The 23,566-nt window shown below is 36.5% G+C and overlaps 1 protein-coding gene across 1 annotated transcript in view; it reads right to left on the bottom strand.

Annotated features, from left to right (window-relative positions):
- The window catches only part of LOC121425103 (cytoplasmic polyadenylation element-binding protein 2-like), a 44,376-nt gene that overhangs the window by 16,459 nt on the left and 4,351 nt on the right, over positions 1–23,566 (bottom strand). The window contains exons 2-6 of the mRNA XM_041621080.1: positions 20,226–20,355; positions 12,694–12,867; positions 8,051–8,140; positions 1,002–1,120; positions 208–322 (exon numbers count right to left, since the gene is read on the bottom strand). Of these exons, the coding sequence (XP_041477014.1) occupies positions 208–322; positions 1,002–1,120; positions 8,051–8,140; positions 12,694–12,867; positions 20,226–20,355 (628 nt within the window). The remainder of the gene's footprint in view (positions 1–207; positions 323–1,001; positions 1,121–8,050; positions 8,141–12,693; positions 12,868–20,225; positions 20,356–23,566) is intronic.

The raw sequence follows: 23,566 nt of genomic DNA, 5'->3' as shown, positions 1-23,566 counted from the left end.
GAAGCAAATAAAAATGGTGTATCTTATAAAATAAAAATAAACACTGAAATAATACACAATGTAAAAACAAACAGACAAATTCAACAATTTTTAACAACCTATAAGATATACAGAAGCAATAAAAAAAGGGAGAAACTACAAAGAAGACAAAAATAAACAAATATGGCAACCAAGATATCTATAGATATATAAACAAAAAATACATACCAGCTCTGAGAGGCCTTGGAACACCTCCTACAAAAATTGTCTTCCTTGGGTCTAAGGGCTGGGATCCATCTAATACAAAGTCACTATCAGCAAGGTTCCAAGGTCGAATTTGGACCTTATCACACACAAAGAGAGAACAAAGGTAGATATCATTATATCAGAATCTAAATTCTATAAAATCTGCCCTTGTACAGTTACCCAATACTTTTGATTATTTGGCACTAAGTTTGTGTCACAAAAGGTTAAAGGTAATACGGGGTCAAGTTGGTCAACCAATTTTGGTAATCGCCAATCTCTTTTTTATTGCAATCCAGAACTATCAGTGAAAACAGGCAAATAAGTTTAAGGGCGATGTCAACAATTTGGCTAATTTGTGTTTCAGCAAAGTAAGCAAGCCAAAATCAATTAATTTCAAATTGATGATTTTTTTTTGTAATGAATTTGTTATTTTTAAGGTCATCCCCTATCTGGGATTCCATAATTGTCTGTATAAGATTAAAATTGATATGTAGAGCTGTAGACTTGTACGCAAACAGACTGCACAAAATGCTAATAATTATCTATCTGTAATAAAAAAAATTGTAATAAGATTTGGAAGGAAATGGTAAACCTACAAACACATGACTCACTGGGGAGGATTTCTTATATTTCACTACAGAAAATTCTACTTTATATTTTTGACTACTAATATGACTTTCTTGGGGGGGGGGGGGCTGGCAAGTTTGATGTGGCTCTTTTGCCAATTAGAATTACAAGGGGTCTTTTCCATTGTTTATTCAATGGTGAGTACTCACTGGTTTGTCTTTGATGGTTGGGCTTGATACACAGAGATATAGCTTGTCTTCTTCCTTGATACATGCATCTATCAATGCCTGTACTGACCTCTCATCTTGGAACAACAGGAATGCATAACCTGGTGACCAAAAAAAAGAAGGAAGGTTAGTAATTTGTGTTCTCAAAAAATATTTAAATGGGCACCTTTCACAGAAATTAGAATCTCTCAAAGATAACCTGATAGAAGAAGTAGCTGGTTATTCACAGGAAATCATACAGAATTTGTCGCAAAAAGTCTGAAATCTCTGGTTCATATCACATTCTACAAAACCTTCATATCATAAACACCATTGCATATAAAAAAGGATAACAATTTTATGATACAGTTGAAAATCAAAAAAAGAAATTAAAGAAAGAATTTCAATCTAATAAGATTAATGTTGGCAGTCAAAACCAAGAGAGGAATGTTAATTTCTTCAAATCATACTGCAAATTATACTTCAAGTTTTGATAAAACCTAATGACCAATCATATCTCTCATTTTTTCAAAAGCGTGTATTCTGGGGGGGTTAATTTTGTTCATCTTGTTTCCAATTTCCATACAATGATGATGATGATGATGATGAAAGCACACATACATGTATCAACTCTGCACAGGGCGTATGCTAATTATTATCATTACGGTACTCATTAAAAGCCACCATGGCTTACAATTATACATGTAGCACACATGCATTTCAAAGTATAAAATTTTGTCATTCCTGCGTTGAAACCTGTGTTAACTGTTAATATTAGTAGAAAAGAAAGGGCTATTTTTATGATATTCTTCTCATCTACATGCCATGGTATTACAACTCCAATTAGATGCCTTCTTTTCATTGTTTGGAAACAAGCATCTCAAGAATGTTTTAACAGAACAAAAAGGCCTATGATACAAATTACAAAAAGACATGACTATATTTGTCTGGCCTATTACCCTTGTTTGGCAACACAGGATAGTTTCAGCAGACATAACTCAATAGAGGGCCTAAAGGTTGAGATAACAGTGCAGGTTAGAAGAATCTTTAAAAGGCAATCCAGATTTGTTTGTCCTGTACTTGGAAGGGTATCTTTATGGCATCAGAGTTCATCTGAGGATCCCGATTTGTAATTCTGTAGGACTGCATCTACACTTAACAAACATCAGCAAATCCTGAAGCACAAGAGATAATAGCCCAAGTAGGCCTATCTTGTTCTTATCTTAAATTGGATTTAACTCTTCTGACCTTTACTTGACTCTGTAGCTGATAGTACATGGACACAAAAAAACTATTTAAATACTGTACTAACTCAGCTTGAAGATCGTCAATGAATATGAGGCACATATACGTCCATGCATGGACCCTTCCAGGGTGCGTTTATTCGACACTTTTTTACCCTAGAATCATGATTAGAATCATGATTCAAATCACGATTCTGCAGAATCACGATTGCGTTTAGTCGAAATTGAATATAATCATGATTAGAATCACAAACATGAAACACGAAAAAAGGGGCGTTTGGAAAGACGTTTCTGTAGAATCACGAACGAAAATGGTCGTATAAACGATATCGTGATTTGAATCATGATTCTATGACGTCATTGTGTCGTGCTTCTTCCGGGTTCGACTCAAAGGCGCGCGCTGTGTTTCGTGCAGGTTAATTTTCGTGTAGCAGTATTGCCAGCATTTAGGAATTATCATCTGTGTATTGTACCCCCGGGGTTGTACTGTAGCGTCATTTCTATATTTCATTGTTTTCATCAATCATTTCTTCAAGTTCCAAAGGCACAAATTGGACTGACGATGAACTCAGGGCTCTGCTTGTGCTTTGGGCTCAGCCTGAAGCACAAGCATCCCTTACCGGGTTTCACAGAAATAAGACGATCCCTTTCAGCGGCGCTTGCGAGGGAGGGATTTCAACGGAGATGTGGCACCGCCTGTCGAGACAAAATTAACAGAATTCGTGCCCAGTACAGGACCATCATAGACAAGAAAAATCGATCGGAAGGTGGGAGGGAGGATGATGACCCCTTCTGGTTCCCGATCAAAAACAATACGAGGTACAATACACGGAATTCTGGAAGTAAAAGATTTATTTTTCGGAAGCCGAGTAAGCGTTGCACTTGCACAAACGATCGCGCGTTAGCTCCGGCGGCAGCAAAAATCTAGCAGCCGACGTGAAGTTAGAAACACGTGCGAAAATGTTGACCTATACTTCCTGGGTCAAACTGCGCACTGTGATGCGCCCTGGATCGGCCCGAATTCAGGGAGAAACAGCTTTAGAAAGATGGTCGTATAAACGCTGATTCTGTCGGATCGTGATTCATGCTGCTGTTTTGAATCATGATTCAAATCATGATTCTAATCATGATTCTGGGTCGAGGTCGCATAAACGCAGCCCCAGTCCATGTGGTTTTTTTTTAAATAATATGATTTATAATACACACATCCAGGTTTAAATGATATTTCAATGTCATATCAAATGTATGGAATAAAAAGGAAAAAAAGAAAAAGAAGACAATATACATGTATACACAATGCAAGCTACATGTACTGCATAAACTGAAGATGACACATCTTCACACAAAAGCATACCAGTCTGACAGCAATGCCTGGATTTCTTTGCTTTTATGGATGCCCAAACATGGACATTCTGGAATACAAAAGTCTGCTTCGTATACACATGTATATCGCCTGTATTTTATTTCACTTTTGCACTGGTGCATAACAACACCTCCTAAAACTAGTACAAAAAATTAAACTGAAATGATTTTCTCACTTTACCAGAACAATTTTAAGTAGCATTTTAATACAACAGAAAATTTACTAGAGTTAAGGTATGATGAAAATCCATATAAAAAAAATAAGACTTAATTTTTTTTTATTGTTTTGTGAGGTGACACGAAAATAGGCCCTATCAATATAAAGTCCCATGTAATGGTTCATCAGTTCTGGAAATATTTTTTCTCATTTTATGTCTAAAATGTGTCTGAAGATATATTGAAAAGAGAGATACACATATTGGATTCTTTCATTTTTCTTTTTTTTTTAAATAAATGCATTTTATAGAATTTCAACATCACACAAAAACAGGCAAGCTACATATACTCTTGAACTTCCCATCTTAGTAATGTATTTATTTCCAAGTGTATATTACATACAGGTTTGAAAATAATAACAATATTTACATTGTACTTGTACCTTATTTCATATTTACAGTTGTATAACTAAATTAAAGTAAACATTCAAGAATACAATGTACATCTAATCTTTTGTTGACATAATCTTTGAAGGATACCTATATAACAGCAAGGGTAATATTTCATTAAAGGAGAATAAAACCACTGGAACAAGATAGCTTGTTTGAAAACAGAAAAATCAAAGAAACAGATCAACAAAAGTTTGAGAAAAATCGGACAAATAATGAGAAAGTTATGAGCATTTGAATATTGCGATCACTATTGCTATGGAGATAGCAAATTGGCAATGCGACAAAGATGTGTGATGTCACTGATGAACAACTCTCCCCATTACTTTAGTATATATTTCACTTGAATTGCCTCTTTCATCACATCTATCCATAGATCATGTGTTCTTTCTACATGAGGACATGTAATACATATTTCTTAAGAATACATAATGGATAAAGAGTTTGTATCATTGTAAGAAAAAGCAAAAAGAGACATTTTGAGGGTATTTTATAGTCCACCAAAGGGAAAGTTGTTCATCAGTGACATCACACATCCTTGTCGCATTGCCAATGGGAGGATCTCCATAGCATTAGTGATTGCAATATTCAAATGCTCATAACTTTCTCATTATTTGTCCGATTTTTCTCAAACTTTCTTTATTCTTATTCTTTGATTTTTCTGTTTCTACACAAGGCTATTTGTTCCAAAGGTTTCATACTCCATTAAAGTTGTAAAGGTGCGTATCAATAACTTGTGTACTTTGCAAGCACTCTCTGTACAGAAGCTTATCAATGTGGGTCAGTTGTATATTGACAAAACTTATTGAACAAAGATTTATCTATTCTGCTGAGGTTCCTGCAGTGATTGTGCAACTGTTAGATATGCTTGTATGATGGTGATAAAGAGGAATGGGAAACAATTGGAAGAGGTTAATGGGACTCTTAATGATGTTCTTATACACCAAAGGCATGCATTATCGGTCAAAGGGTTTTCCCGATGACTGTAATTGAATCTGGATGACAGTTCTATTTTTCTGTGATTGTATGCTTCAACAAACAATATTTGTTTGTTTGATATTTTCATACAAAATTTCTCATGTCCATCACACATTTTTACCTGAATGAGGCACTTTGGAGACAAGATTTAAATGCATATTTTGTCTGACTGATTGAAAAACTCAACACATAATGTGTCACATTGGCCAAGCCAGGGTAACGATGTGAGACCAGGGATTGTAATATTCATACACCCTCAAGCCATGAATTTGTAATTTTCCTTTTGCATCTATGTAGTAAATTATTTTGGTCAGTAAATCAAACAAGTGGAATGCCTCTGGCCGTCTCACCTGCATCACGCGGTTCAATATAGCAGCAGTGCTGACTTTGAATACTACTCTAACTCGCACAAGATGTTCAATGATACATGGTTACTCTTATGTCCACTTTTTATGAACTAGACCAATAAACTTACAGAGATATGATGGTTATTCAACAAAAAACCCAACATGGCCAAAGTTCATTGACCTTACATGACCTTTGACCTTGATCATGTGACCTGAAGCTCGAACAGGATGTTCAGTGATACTTGATTACTCTTATGTACAAGTTTCATGAATCAGATCCATAAACTTTCAAAGTTATGATGGTAATTCAACAGATACACCCAATTCGGCCAAAGTTCATTGACCTTTGACCTTGGTCATGTGACCTGAAACGCGCACAGGATGTTCAGTGATACTTGATTACTCTAATGTCCAAGTTTAATGAACTAGACCAATAAACTTTCAAAGTTATGATGGTAATTCAACAGATACCCCCGATTCGGCCAAAGTTTATTGACCCTAAATGACCTTTGACCTTAATCATGAGACCTGAAACTTGCACAAAATTTTCAGTGATGCTTGATTACTATTATGTCCAAGTTTCATGAATCAGATCCATAAACTTTCAAAGTTATGATGGGAATTCAACAGATATCCCCAATTCGGCCAAAGTTCATTGACCCTAAATGACCTTTGACCTTGGTCATGTGACGTGAAACTCATGCAGGATGTTCAGTGATACTTGATTAACCTTATGTCCAAGTTTCATGAACTAGGTCCATATATTTTCTAAGTTATGATGACATTTCAAAAACTTAACCTCAGGTTAAGATTTCGATGCTGATTCCTCCAACATGGTCTAAGTTCATTGACCCTAAATGACCTTTGACCTTGGTCATGTGACATGAAACTCTAATAGGATGTTCAGTAATACTTGATTAACCTTATGGCCAAGTTTTATTAACTAGGTCCATATACTTTCTAAGTTATGACATCATTTCAAAAACTTAACCTCAGGTTAAGATTTGATGTTGACGCCGCCGCCGCCGCCGTCGCCGCCGCCGCCGTCGGAAAAGCGGCGCCTATAGTCTCACTTTGCTTCGCAGGTGAGGCAAAAACTTAACATAAAATGGATCAAAACACCATAATTCCCTTGTACGAGCAGTGGAGCAGCCGAGGGACATTGGCACGTTTATGTGTGCACAGTTAGACATTAACCTTTAATGATAAACATGAAAATGTAGGCCTACACCAGTGTTTCAATTTGACTTTAACCAAAATCTCTGTTTTATTACTTATAATAACAGACATCATAGAGAGTAATCCATTTTACAGCACAAAGGAAAAACAGACACTAATGGGATAATCCTGATAATCTTGTCAAAGCCAAAATGTCATAAAGGCATATGCGCCTTGCTTTAATGTACATTGTAAGTGCTTTTAATGGACAGGCATTTTATTGTCTGGACTGCGGTCTCAACCAAACTACATTAATACCCTTTTTACACAGGCTAAAATTTCCTTAACCCCGTACTATAGGTGGGGCTAAATGGCAATTTAGCTCCACCTATAGTACGGGGTTAAGCTTAGCCCACTTTCTTTTTACACAGCATTTTTGCAAAGTGGGCTAACCCCACCTATAGTACGGATTAGGCCCTGCAAAAAAGCAGGGTTGTCCCACCAATTGCGGTGCTAAGAGCAATAGTACGGGGTTAAGATCGCATGTGTAAAACGAAAGTGGGCTAAGCTTAACCCCGTACTATAGGTGGGGCTAAATGGCAATTTGGCCCCACCTATAGTATGGGGTTAAGGAAATTGTAGCGGTACGAGTGAAGTACATGTACTACGAATGATCGATACAAACCACTAGTCCGGGGTTAGTGAGTTTCGTGTGTGAAAAGCAAGCATTCCTTATCCGGGGTTGGCAATAACAATTTGGCATGTGTGAAAAGGAAAAAAAAATAGTACGGGGTTAAGGATAGTACGGGGTTAGCGATAGTCCGGGGTTAAGAAAATCCTGTGTAAAAAGGGCATAAGCATACCAACTAGGGTCACTCAAAATGCCAGTCACCCTGTTGATATCAGATAGTCATTTCGGCAGTCAGCGCAAAAGGGCATTAGACCATACATGTATACTGGAATACATGCACGCATCCTTCTGACTCTGACACGGACGAGATAGGGATCCAATTAAAACACAGAGCATCCCTTCACCAGAATCTCACGTTGAAAGTGCCGATCTAATTAGTGTAATACATTTACATGTACATGTATTACCAGAACCTGAATTCATGAATGAACGTTACGGTTCGGTAGTGATGAAAGAGAGGCAGGGGAATGAGCAGGCATGCAATGTAATTACTGATTCATTGGCAGTCAAACTGAAATAACAATTAATTTTCAAAGAACATCTACATGTAAATGAAAAAAGGGTAAATACACACAGAGAATAGATTAACTGACAGAAGGACAAAGAGACAGACAGAAGAGACAAACAGAGACAGAGAGTAATGAAAACCAAACCATCATACACTAACCTTTTGGAGGAAAGTACGATTTGCTCTCTGCCTTGTGAGGCCAATCGACAACCAGGCTTCCAAAACGTCTGAAACTGGCAGTTATTTCATCTGGATAGGGATTTAGAAATACAGGAAGATAAAATATTATCATACATAGATCTACATATAGATCTGGTATTTTTGTGAAATCATGAAATTTTAGCTAAAAACCGATAATTCTGATGATCACTAACACAGGAAAGCATATGTGGGACAGTGTATTAATATCACTCAGAAAAATACCCGACATTTAATGGAATTCCATGCTTATTTTGCTAATTTCTAAGTAATTACACATTTCTTCCAGAGCCACTTGGCACATATGTATTATTCTTACATACATATGAACACTTGGGTGGTAATTTTATTGGATTCCGTTCAAACTCATTTTGAGATCATTACCAAAACTGGTATTTATCTTTAACTCCAAGAACATTGTGTGTGTCAAGTATCAAGAGCATTGGGCAAAAACTGATTAATAAGAAATTAATAAGAAAATGCATTTGATAAGTGCCATCTATAGTATTCATTTTCTGTGAATAATCGTACAAGAATCAATAAATAAATTTATGATTACATCATGTATTGAGGGGAACATCAAATATATTGCCAACAAAAGAACAAGAGCCAGTCAATATTTTTATTATCTTCCAAATCAGATATCTAGAGCAAAATCATGATAATGGTGATATTTCTTTTTTTAATTTTAGAGATATATTATGTCATGTTAATATCAGGGTCTAGATTCTGCACTTTTATACCAGTATGACGAACATGTACACTGTACTTGCAAACGCCAGATCCAGCGTTGTCTTTATTATGACGTATATTGGTGCACGGATCATTATGAAGTGAATCTCTTACATCCTCAAATGCCTCAATGTCAGACTGGGGAAAATACAATTTTGCGTTGTCTCTGCATGCAAAGTAAATACCTGTACACGCACTGAGATCAAGGAAAATACAAATATAGGCCTACCTATCCCTTCCCGATATCCAGAAAATGTAGGGCAATACGGTTTTGTACATGACCAGCTCAGATGTCTGATACGGACATCTGAGCAGGGAACTTTAATAAATTATTGCCTGCTTATGACTGTGATCAAATGGTGGGTAAAGTTTCCACTTGTTTATCCACGGACTCAAATTATTGACCGCTCAATATAAAAGTCAATGAGAAAATGCATTGAAATGTAGTGGGTAAGGCAGAGCTAAATCCGAGATTTCTATGCATCCTATAGAATCATGCAGCAACAATATACATCAAAATGTTAATCAAGATGAGACAACGCTGAATACTGCATCCCCAGGCCAGGGACGCAACATTTCAACTACGTCACAATGGTTTAGTTCAGAGGCCCAGTCTGCTCAACATGATAAAATAGTTTTTTAAAAGGAGTAAATATCTAAAATTTCACGATTTTTGCTCTAAATGTCTGATTATAATAATGAAAATAGGGACTGGCTTTTTTTTTTCAGGGAACATAAAATATATTGCCCTTCGTCTGAAGACTCAGGCCAATATAATTCTATTGTGGGCAATTTATTTGATGTCCCCCTCAAGGCCAGTCAATATTATATATATTTCTGCTACATGAATATGTAGGCCTGCATTAATCTTGCATTTTCATCTTTCGTTTCTAAATGCAATGCATTCTTTTATGAATGTTTCTGTGACATCTAGAATGGCTAGACCTGCATTCACATTATATGTGTGTACAACAGTATATTGTAATTGTTCCAAGATCAAGGCAAAAGAATAGATAATCTCCTCAAGAAGCGATGCTTGCATGAGGTGACTAGGCAATTTGATTCCAGTGTTTTATCTAGAGCAACAGTACTCTTAACCCAATGAGAATTGATCTAGGTAGAGTTCAGAGTTCATATTTGTGCTACAGGTAATTCATGTTTGTCTTAGCACCACAGCAATGACTCTGTACACACCCAGTGCAATGCAAGTACCAGTAATATCAGACCTCCAATACCATCTTTACATAGTGACTCGGCTTGAGTGTTGAATCCTCAATCCAAGGCGAACATTGTAAAGAGGGCAACCATGATCGTGTTTACAGCAAAAATAAAAAGGTGAGGTCAACACCGCCTGAAGATCACGAACGTAATTTCTTTGATATACGCTAGGATAACACAAAATATTCTGAAAAGCACTTTTAGAAGGCATCCAATGTAAAAAATATTAATTTAAAATCACAATGTGATTATTCAATTCAGTATTTATTTCCAAATTCAATAAAAAAGAACAAAATGAGAACAAACTTATATATACACACTGAAAATATAAATAACATACAACCAAAATAAATAAATAAATTCAAAATATGATTATTTCTGCTGTTATATATATTTTAGGGCAAATTATATCATTCACCTTAATTGAGATACATGTAAAATAATTGAAAATACAGTCACTAGACTTACATTTTCTCATTTGATATTTCAGTTGTTTAAGCCGTGTGTAATTTTACAACAGCATTTTGAAACACCTTCAGATTTGAAAAAGCTGTTCAAACTCCTTTGCGAATCGACATTCCTTTCTTTTTGTATGGCTGTAGGAAAAATCCATATTTACTTGAACACAAAATAATGAATATTGGAGTTGGATCAACAAACATTTACTCAAGGGGGTGGTGGATGGCCTACAGTGGACCAACAGTTTTTAGCTTGTCCATCAATCAAGAAGGGTTGTTGAGTATTTCATAACTTAGACTGTCCATAAACTACCCTTGACTTTCACACCCCTTTTCTATCTCGATCAAGCTTTTTCCAACCAAAATCTATGCAACTTACAGTGTATGCCTTCACTTTAAACAAGTTTTAGCCGGCAAAAAACAATTTTGTTTTTATTTGATTGCCAAATCCCCAAGCTAAACCACACACGCACCTTTACATGCAGTTATTCAACAACTAAATACTTTTTCTAGTCCCACCTCGTAGAATCTTTAAAAGTGACACCCCCAAAAAGAAATGCAATCAATGCAACCACTTTTAATAAATAAAGATCACATTTCAAATGTTTCTTTTAATTTGATACCCCTTTCAGCATTTAGGCCTATTGACTAGTTGATTTTTATCACTTCATGATGCTCTTCAGTGTGAATCTCTGATCTTAACTATGTCCACAAAAATCATTTGATTACTCAAAATAGCATTCCATTCCATACAAGTACATGTAGTCCCAAAATACCCCAGTAGCTTTTTTATTTACACCAGGTATTCAGCCCTCCACGCCCAGTGGGTCGGCCACATTTTATATGACATTGAGCTGCTCTTGAAAACACTGTTAATGCCCTTGACTACATAATAGCAAACACTATGCAGAGAATAATATGTTAAATTAATTTCTTTGTATCTCAAGGTTCAATGTGCATAGGGTATTATCAGTGAACTTGCCTCTTGCAGAAAGGAACAAGCAAAGGCAATACGGCCTACATAGTAGTAAATTTCTTTTACATTTCAAACATGAACAAACCAAGAAGGGAAACTGTGAAAATTTGAGATTTCCTAGTCATTTTCTGATTCTTTATTCATATTTTCTAAAGTGCAACTGAAACACAATAAAAGAGGGACTTTGCTTACAACATATTTTGTCTATATGAGAAATTCCACTGGGGCAAATATTCAGAGAAAAGATTCACATTTTTATATTGGTAATCCCAATTGTTTTTTTTATTACACTTAATACATGTAGATGGCAAGATTTGTATTTTAAAGAAATTTTTGAAAGATACTGCACTCTATTGCATGAAAATGAGTGTGAAGTTTCAGGACCCCTTTCAAAATGACACTTACAGAGGTGTACACAGAGACTGACATTTTCATTTAATTGAAACTTTCACTAATATCAAGACTTTAAATATGAACATGTAGGCCTACATGCTGTAAATTGCAGATTCAATGCAAGACAGCCTGACAATATCATATTTTGTTATCTTTTATCCTATGCATAGACTACATGTATGGTCCTCAAATCATAACAAAAAATAATTTGGGGCAAGTGATGCACCCAATATGCACAGTGCTGCACACTGAAAGCACAATGCTGCAAAAAAAATATTCACAGAGCTACATGTAGAAAGGGTTATTTTCAGTAGGTCTAATGCCAATTCGTCCAATTACCAACATCTACTATCATTTGGTCTACCAGCTGTTTCGTCCACTCACTATTTTGTCTACAAACCAGTTAGTCCAATAGCCAGAACTTGGTCGGAATGACCTACATTTAAGTATTAATTGGGCGAAATGAATGAAAATAAAGGAGCTATTAGACTAACTGGTCAGGAGACAAAATGGTCATAGACAAACAGGTGATTAGACGAAGTGATGATTGGACCAATTGGTCGTTAAAAGAAATTGGCAATTTACCATAGAAAATTGCATAAATTAATACTATTATCATCACTGTTAATAAAATGACTAAAATCATCAACATCATGATTTTCATATCATTGGTAATTATTATCATCATTGCTGTCACCACCACAACCATCACCCCATCATCACCCCATCATCACCACCATCACTATCATCACCACCACCACCACCACCATCACCATCATTACTATCATAATCACCATCGTCATCATGCTTACCACCAATCTTCTTACCTTCATCAATATCAGGTGGAAGTCCCCCAACAAACACCTTTCTTGAGTACCTCTCTCCAGGGTAGTCTACAGAGCGGGGAGAGATGTGACCCGGTGAGTTGAGAGAAGGAACAATCTGATCATGACGCCCATCATCCAGGAGATTATCTGAGCCTGGGAACAGAGCGGAGCTCCCTACAGATCAAAGTAATTTTGAAGAAAGAAAATAAAAACATGAAAACTATCTTAATTATCTTTAATCATCTTCGATGCCCTGTAGGGATACAGAATAAAACTCATCTTGCACCTTCTATTGTGATATCAAAGGGATGCTCCGGGGCAAGAATAAAATGATTTAACAGATAAAGAAAAATCAAACAAACAAAACGCTGAAAATTTGATTAAAATCGGAATAATAAAGACTAATATGGCATTTTAAAGATTTGCATTATTCCAGTGAAACAGTTCTAGTTATGTCTTCTTTAATATTCAATGAGCAACTTAATGATGTCATATCCCCACTTATTCTTTTGTTTTTTATTATTTGAAATTAGGTATATTCAATTTTTTTCTGCCAAGAACTGAAAACAAGTGGAATGCCTCTGGCCGTCTCACCTGCATCACGCGGTTCAATATAGCAGCAGTGCTGACTTTGAATACTACTCTAACTCGCACAAGATGTTCAGTGATACATGGTTACTCTTATGTCCACTTTTTATGAACTAGACCAATAAACTTACAGAGATATGATGGTTATTCAACAAAAAACCCCAACATGGCCAAAGTTCATTGACCTTACATGACCTTTGACCTTGATCATGTGACCTGAAACTCGCACAGGATGTTCAGTGATACTTGATTACTCTTATGTACAAGTTTCATGAATCAGATCCATAAACTTTCAAAGTTTTGATGGTAATTCAACTGATACACCCACTTCGGCCAAAGTTCATTGACCTTTGACCTTGGTCATGTGACCTGAAACGCGCACAGGATGTTCAGTGATATTTGATTACTCATATGTCCAAGTTTAATGAACTAGACTAATAAACTTTCAAAGTTATGATGGTAATTCAACAGATACCCCCGATTTGGCCAAAGTTCATTGACCCTAAATGACCTTTGACCTTAATCATGAGACCTGAAACTTGCACAAAATATTCAGTGATGCTTGATTACTATTATGTTCAAGTTTCATGAATCAGATCCATAAACTTTCAAAGTTATGATGGGAATTCAACAGATATCCCCAATTCGGCCAAAGTTCATTGACCCTAAATGACCTTTGACCTTGGTCATGTGACATGAAACTTTAATAGGATGTTCAGTAATACTTGATTAACCTTATGGCCAAGTTTCATGAACTAGGTCCATATACTTTCTAAGTTATGATGTCATTTCAAAAACTTAACCTCAGGTTAAGATTTGATGTTGACGCCGCCGCCGCCGCCGCCGTCGGAAAAGCGGCGCCTATAGTCTCACTCTGCTTCGCAGGTGAGACAAAAATGGATTGACAACTGATTTAGTGGATTACATGTAGATATTCACTGCTGCTGCAACTCATTTTATTATAAAAAGGACACATTATTAACACATGTACATGAAAGAATGAAATCATTATGATTTCATGTACATGTAATAACAAAAGAAAAAGGAAAGTGGGGATGTGACATCATCAGCCCACCTACATGTATTCATGATGATGTTCATATAACTATTTTCACAAAACATTGCTAAACTTTAAATTTAATTACTTCTTAAATATTTGTTATCCTATTTTGATGAAATTTTCAGCATTTTGCACTGTGAATTCTACTCTATTTATTTAGATATAAATATTTTCAGCCAGGAGTACCCCTTTTACAAACTACATGTATATATGCACTTCAACATTAAATGTATAGCTATTATGGAATTTTCATGAACTATCATGTACAGGTACAAATAGTAAGAGCTTTATCTCACAGGCCTAATCAATCCAATTTAATACATGACTTTAATAAGACATAAGTTTTCTAGTTAACAATTTGCTAAGGGTTCACACAAGAAGTCTCAATTCTTGTTTCAAAATAAAACACAGTACATTAGAGGTTGAGCACCGAAAACATTGCATGGCTTAGTATCAAACATCTATTTAAAATTGAACAATTTATCCACTTTTGAAATTAAGATTTTCATAATTCATCAGCACAATGTAATCAACATTTGGCCTTAAAAGGCATACGTGTACATGTACATGTATGTTTAAGTAGAATATACATTAGTACATGTATGCACACACAAATGTTTCTGCTACTGGAATACACAATTTTAGGCTCATATACATGTACATGTAGAACGTAATTAAAACATGGCATCCCATCTCTCTCATCACAAGATAATGTATGAGAGCAATGTTTGTGGAAGCAAGGAGCACTTCCAACCAGACATGATTGATGTATGCATGCATGTCATCTAATGAGTGGATGACGTCAATGAACGCTCCACTGTATTCATTACACAAATACGATGTATGGAATCCCAATGCGATGGATTACAAATTATCATAGAAATGATAAAATGTTAATAAATGCAATGCCAGTGGTTTACAATGTCAACTGCATGATAAATGAAGTGTAAATATGTGATTTAGTGTCCATGATGATCTGCCAAGCATGTGATACAGGCCTACTTGTACACGGTACCTGTACAGTACAGTGTGTTGACTACAGTGCACTTGATTATTTCTTAACGGTAGTTAACTACACTGTAATTAGGCATGAAAGAAAAACCATCCAACTACACACATCTGTGTACAACATAAGATTTAAATGTATTGTACATCCTACAGGGACCTAGGAGATACATTGTAGTATAGACTATAGAGTGCTGCAATTTACCCCTTATCACTGCCCAATTCAGCCCTCAAAATCCCCAAATGGATTGCTACATGTAAGGGCAGTAGAAGGGGGCAACCATCTTTTAAGAGCTGAACCAAGATCTCTCGCAAATAACATTTTAGAACAAAATTAGAGAATAACTATCCTACATACAGCAGAATGATGTACCACATACATGTACATTGCACAAAACTGTAGCCCTTCTCCTTCAAATGCCAGAAATACCCCCAGAATTCATACCTACATGTATGCTAAGAAACAAAAACTACATTTATGTATTTCATGTACCCTGTGGTTGTGTACATGTATATCATTGCATTAATTTTTGTAACAGAATTTTTTGTAGAGTGCCGAGGTGATGACATCACAGCAAACCTTTTATGCATTTCAGCATATTTGATACCACATTTTGGTAGAGCATGATGAAATGCATGTACTGTACGTCCACTTCCAAAATTTGGTGCGAATCGGTCCATGGGGGCCTGAGATATGACCTCAAGAATACATAATTAGCCCCATTGAAGTCAACATATAATATTGGCCTGGTTCTAAATGTTAGGAACCAGGCCAATAATACATTGACTTCAATGGGGCTAATAATGTATTCATGAGGTCATATCTCAGTCCCCATGGACCAATTCGCACCAAATATTGTAGGTGGAGATATTTCTTCATGCTTTACAAAAATATGGTATAAAAAATGCTGAAATACAAAATTGAAATATTGATGACGTCACATTTCGGTACTCCTCATTTAGTCATAAACAATGGGAGGTTTACTGCGGCACCCCTCCTCCCCCCCCCCCCCCATCAACAGTCAACATACATGTACATATACTGTACACACAGTATATTCAGTTAAAATAATAAAGTGACAAACATTTTAATCCTAGTGTAGTAAAATGTGATATTTAATTGAAAGCTCTTGGAGCAAAACAACCCAACCAATCAATAATGACCACTACAATATAATTCACACCCTGCTGTCACTCTTTCAGGCTGCTCAAAGGCCAGGACCCAGCCAAGGGTCCATATGTGATCTTCTTTACATGTAGCAGTATGTCCATGCACATAATCAATCACAAAGCCATATCCATGGGCATACTTGTTTGGACATTTGACTAGGTACAGTGAACATACATTAGATCAATAATGTCTGTAAATTACAATACACAAACCTTGCAGAACATAACAAAATGCAAACCACACGCCCGTTGAAAACCCCCTTGATAATTGAACATAAACAAAGAAGATCACCATGCCCTGTATTTGGCAGAGAAATAAGAATAGATAGAGTCATATTCAATAAATAATATTGATTTGACAAACAACAGATGACTTTCTTCAGACAGACCATAGAGCTGTTTAACAGTTAAGAAATTATTCAAAAGTAACATGATGCAAACACAACTTTAGATTTTTGAATATCGGTCATTACATATTCTTCCAGTTACTGAGGGTGTGTTCTATGTCAGTTTCCAAATTTTAACAGCAACTTGAATCATGATTGCAAAAGCTATAACAAAATGCAATATCATGAGTTAAACAAAAAGGTGTGTTGACTGTGTTCAGTGTCCTCTAATCCCAGTTGTATAAGTAAACGTCTTTCAAATCACGATTTAGAGGAAAATTTAAATGTCGAAAAAGATGAGTGACCCGTATTCAAAGAAAAGGACCTTTTCAGGTGTTCATATGAAAATGGTGGTAACCATCACTTTTAGAAAGTACTAGTAGAAAACTATTGAGTAAAAACACTGAACGCCTATGAAAAGTAAACATAGCACGTATACTTGAACTTGTACCATAATGTAGGCCTACATGTCCACTTTAATGAGTATGTTGGGTCAACTTAATAAATTTAGCCTAAAGTTGGCTGTATTTATATGATTTCTGGCCTTATAATAAAAGAGCACATGTATAGACATACATGCAATATGCAAGTTATGCAAGAGAACATGCATTTCCAGCATGTATTTATAAACTTTTAAATCTAGTAATCAGGACTCTTTCATCAAGTTATTTTCAGAATTATCAAACCTACAGGTGTACCAGGGGTATTCCATGGAGAGATAGCTATGCTTACTATTGGATGTGTGACAATAGCATAGTGTAGTGAGAGTAATGTGGCAAGTTCAATGAGTCAATCACATCTGATGAGGTGCTTCTCCATCAGCCTCAGTTACATGTATGCTCAATCTTGGAAATCTAGCCTAATATGCATTCTTTTGGATTAAACTTGAGATGAATCAAGAAACCCCACTTTGAACATTTTATTTTCTAGGGCTCAATTTAAACTTATTATCTGGGGCTAATTTCAAACTTTAGTTTCAGGGGCTCCTTTTCCATTTGGAGGGTTTTCCTTCAAAGGCTGCTTTTCATCAGTTCATGCATGTATCTTTACATATCAAACCTCCTTCAAAAGCCAACTGGTACATAGCTTTGTTAAAGGTCAAAGGGTCAATCACATATTTACATGATCCAATATAACATAAATGCAGTAGCCATGCAATTCATGTTGATTCTCTGGGTTTTTGTTTTGGTTGTTTGAAAGGGGGGATAACTAGTGCCCTCTATAATTTTTTTATCAAAGGATTTTATAGAGAATTAAATTTTGCAAAGGTGAGTGTCCACGGACTTCTGGTCTGAGCATAGTAGGCCCTTGGCCTTTGGGCCCATTGATACATGTATGCATGCAATGGTTGTGAAGTTGAATTACTTGTAGGTCACTAAACTGCAAGTTACTGGAAAAAAAAATCCCAGTTTGACTCCGGCTTCAGTCAGGGCCCGCATCTACATGTACCAAGGGCAATGAATGGTTTCAGACCGGCTCAAAGTTTGTCAGTTCCAGGTATTTTAGCAGTGAGAAAGGAAATTATGCGTAATGTCCCCAAGAGAAAATACCTGCTAAATACATGTACATTGTAGTAGGTAATTTTCAAAATTACGAGAACTTGCACAGGGATTTTCCCAAGGTCGCAGGTATTTCGGTAGTATGAAAGCATATTACAGGAACTTTCTAAGCCCAGCATGTGCTGGACGCGGGCCCTGTGGGTTGCTGCAGAGCTAGCAATTTTTTAATCTCGCGCCTTGCCTGCTTATCAGACCATACTGTGCATGTTCCTAACTTCAAGAACTTTCCCCCTAGGGTATGATTCAGGACGGTGTGAATGCAAAAATAAATTTTTGGTATTTTTTTAACCTGAAAAAAGTTCTCGTAATTTAACAGGATTCTTGTGATCAATGCAGTTTGAAACCACCTACAGGTATTGTGATTGCTTTGGGTGTCCATCTAAATTGCCCGTTGCACAACTATCATGTCGCTTTCCTGAAGATGTACATGTACAGCATGGGCTGCTCCTGATGAAATACATGAAATTTCCCACAATAAGGCATAGATATTCAAGAGTAACATCATGAGATTTGAAATGTTTTCACAAGAAATAGCAGGATAAATTGCCAACTCTGTCTGATGGAAATGGGCCCATTGGGCCTGTGTACTGCATGGTTTGTTGCTCCATTTCTATCCCAGGAAAAACCTACCACAGTACCTAAACCCCCCCTCATTCCTGTGACTAAATATGAGTAGGCAGAAGCAATCATTAAGGGCACAGGAAAGTGGTAAATTGTCTGGCACGTGCAACTCTCAGACTAACGTACAAATGATGCATCCCAATGGTAAGGTGGCGAGGACAAACAAAACATACCAACAGATTCAAATTGTGCATTTTTATCATGTAGTTTTCAAGTAGTTTACAACAATATGGAAATTGCCATTACCTGTTTGGTGATAACCAACAATTCAGATCAACAATTCCGACCGGGTTACAAAATATTTGTTTCTTCATGTATGAGGCTGTTCTCATTATGCTCCTAAAACTAGTTTACTGGAAACTACTTTAACGTGTAGTGAGAACGGTCGAAGCGGTCTTGGAAGCGATCAGTTTGGAAAACCACCTCGCGATGTAGTTTTCAAGATCGCTTTGCCTCGTTAAACTGATTTTAGCGTAAATGAGGACACAACCGTTCTTCGGGAAGCGATCTTCGCACATTTTGAGCGTGCTACTCCACACGACAGGTGTAGAATGACCATGCTGCGGTTTCGAATTTCGCACGAAACATGTCACCCCACTGAGAGCGATTCCATAGCAACAAGAGCGCTTCACGTGAATTTATTTTGAAAACCACTTTCATGTGATCAAGTGGGAACGCTAGCAAGGCGATCTTCCAAACTGATTTCCTGAATCGGCTTCCAGTAAACTACTTTTAGAAAGCGTAATGAGAACGGCCTCTAATTGTCATCAATTCTTGCCACCATGGGCACTTCATAGAAATAGTGACCTGTATATCTAAGTGTGTACATTTACAATGTATACACACTGTGCTTTTCCACTTCTCTGTGATTTGAGAGTAGACCAATTTGCGATGCATGCTAACATGCTTGGAGTACATGTACACTGTCACTCACACTTCAGAGATTTAATAGCATGCTACAGTGTACATGAACATGTAAGTTTATTAACGCTTCAGATATCAACTAACATGCATTCCACCATTTCAATAGTTGTACTGTACATGTACAGTTTAAATATCTGTACATATACTGTATAAAGCCGAGATGTAAACAAATGTGCAGGACCAAGGAGCAACACCACACGCAACTGGGCAGATACTCACATGTACCACGTGCATTGAATTCCATTGAAGGTTGGTCTGTGCCACGCATGATGTCAAATAGCTGATGTTCCAGGGAGGCCAGTTTCAAATGGTCCATGCCAGTGTTCTGTGTCTGATGACCAGGATTATCCTATACAAATGAAAATTACAGATACCGTGATAGATTACAAAATAATTGAACGAATACGAAAAAAAGGGAATTAATCAAAAGTTCATCTAGACGTACATTCAATGCATTTCAATAATCGACAAAGTGAATAGATACATGTGCAAAAACAGTGAAATTTAAATGATCATGAATCACATGTACTAGGTGTATTAAAAGTGAATGTCTAACCCTTTGAACCCGAAAAGCCGGCCGGCTTTATTGTAAATCGTGTATACAGTGTATACCCGAAAATCCGGAAAACCGGCTTCAAGTCATGTGATTCGAAAAGCAATGGTTTGAGAGGTCCGGTGACCTTTAAAGGAGAAATATATTGATTATGAATGTGGTCTTATTATATATCAATGGAAAGGTAATGATGTGGGGATCATCAGTGGGTCATTCAAAAATACCGAAAATAATACAAAAAGGTGAAAATCGCCGATTAAAAAACGCTAAAATGCCCCTCCGAAATATGCCTCGCATCGGTCTCTGAATTGACTGGAATTTGATGACGTCACTGTCTGTATGAGAGGCGTGATTGGCTCTCCCACGTGAAGCTCCACTTGCATGCAAAACCTGTTGCGTGGGTACGTTTCCTCCACACTGTCACTAAATAATTTCTATCACGAAATGAAAGAAAACCCAGAATTTTATCTAGATTTGGATTTTCAAATTGATGATTTTAAAGATGAAGAGAATGATGATGAAGTGAACAACACAGTGACGTAGTTGGAGGTAAATTGGGGGAACTATGCCGATGATGATGATGAAAATTCAACTTGCCTGACGATCACAAGTCATGTACATGCCGATTCGCTACCAACTCATGCAGCTGCTGCTACAAGTGGTAGCTACACCGCACGGGCCAAATTAAATCCATGAAAATGAATAACCACATCCAGACAGAGTCTATCATAAGAAGGAAAATAATGATATAACTGTACTTACAAACAAGTGAATAATCCGAACCTGAAAGCAAATCAACTCAACGAATAGCAGCAGACGATATGCACCGACGATAAACTTCATGTGGCTGGGATAGATTGTCACTCGTTCTGTTAGATGTAATTTGTAACTCATTAATTTGACAAAATTACGAAACTCGGGGAATTATTTATATATATAAAAATATAGTAACATCTCTTATTATTTTTTGTATTACGATAAAACCTGTTTTGAAGGAAAACGTTGAGGTAAACTAAAATTACATGTAAAAGATCATCCCCCAACATGCGTAGCTTGTATGTCATTGCAAACAATCTCAAACATGCACGTATTCCTTCCTTGCTCGCCTTGCTGATTGAGAGCTGTGCAACACGTGTATAGATCTATTCTCTCAGTCTCAGCCAAGGCGAGCAAACAATACGGCATGTGTTGTTGTGATGGTTTGTTTACGATCACATAATGCTACGCATGATGGGATGATCTTTTACATCTAATTTTAATTTACCTCAACGTTTTCCTTCAAAACAGGTTTTATTTGTAATTCAAAAAGTGATAAGAGATGTTACTATATTTTTACATAGATAAATAATTCCCCGAGTTTTGTAATTTTGTCAAATTAATGAGTTACAAATTACATCTAACAGAACGAGTGACAATCTATCCCAGCCACATGAAGTTTATCGTCGGTGCATATCGTCTGCTGCTATTCGTTGAGTTGATTTGCCTTCAGGTTCGGATTATTCACTTGTTTGTAAGTATACACTTATATCATTTTCCTTCTTATGATAGATTCTGTCTGGATGTGGTTATTCATGTTCAGCATGAATTCAATTTGGCCCGCGCGGTGTAGCTAGCACTTCCAGCAGCATGAATTGGTAGCGAATCGGCATGTACATGACTTCACTTGTGATCATGTTGCAAGTTGAATTTTCATCATCATCATGATCATCGGCGTAATTCCCCCAATTTACCTCCAACTACGTCACTGTGTTGTTCACTTCATCATCATTCTCTTCATCTCAAAATCATCAATTTGAAAATCCAAATCTAGATAAAATTCTGGGTTTTCTTTCATTTCGGGATCGAAGTATTCAGTGACAATGTGGAGAAAATGTACCCTTGCAACAGGTTTTGCATGCAAGTGGAGCTTCACGTGGGAGAGCCAATCACGCCTCTCGTACAGACAGTGACGTCATAAAAAAATCCCCAATTTCGCGGACGTAATTCTGCGTGTTTGAAGCATTCAGAGAGAGAACTTTAAACTATCAATTAACTGAGTTTCATCGGTCTCCATGATAAATGATGTACACCATCGTGTTCTCCTTATTTTCTCCTTTATTGTGATATATGATTCTCCATTTTTACGATTTTCAATATATTTCTACTTTAAAAATGACGTCCTTTTAGAGATATTCAGTCAATAACTTCAGCTTATAATTTTGTCAATTATTGGCTTTCATTTTAGCATAAAAAATGACCAAAATATACTACCCTACCAAGGAGGCTTGTGCGATAATACACGGCAAGGCGTACATGTATGAATTTTACTTCCATCAAAGCAGTAATTTGAGACAAAATTTGAGAATATCATTAGTACAGGAAGCTAAACAACATCAGCTGGGCCAGGTACAAGCAGTGTGAGGTGTCGCTGACATGGCTAGGCTCGAATCATGAGAATACATGTACATGTAGGTCATTTATTCAAATGTCATCTGTTCTTTCATTTTTGCCGATAATGCCCAAATATTCAGAATGATAGTCATGACCATCCCAATTAATTTAGGATTCAAAGGTTAACTGTATTTATTTCTGATATCTATTTTTTGTTTAAATCTACATGTATTTGTTGTTTATTCATTTATTTCTAATTTTGGGAATGGGAAGTCCCCTGAGTTTGTTCCTCTCCACTGTTGCAATGCTCAGGGTGCCCTTACAATTGTCAGATCAAATGAGTTTGACTTCTCATTTTACCTTCATTGTCTGCACCTTGGTTACTTTTCAGGTCTACAGATACATGTACATACATGTAGGTGTGCATGTGGGACTATAGTACAGACCAAAGTGTACTTTTTTGTTTATCATTTATCTACATGTATACTCTATAGGGACTTTGCATCTTTGGGGAAGGTAAACTGCTTTGTCTTGTTCATTATAAATAGCTCATCCTGCCTTGCCCTCAAACCTGATGAAAATTGTAAGCTCCCAATACAAAATGTATTATCCTTCTTTCCCCTTTATATGTCCCCTC

This window comes from Lytechinus variegatus, chromosome 12 (genome assembly GCF_018143015.1).
Source record: "Lytechinus variegatus isolate NC3 chromosome 12, Lvar_3.0, whole genome shotgun sequence".
NCBI classification, from domain to species: domain Eukaryota; kingdom Metazoa; phylum Echinodermata; class Echinoidea; order Temnopleuroida; family Toxopneustidae; genus Lytechinus; species Lytechinus variegatus.
This window is presented reverse-complemented; position numbering and strand designations above follow the sequence as displayed.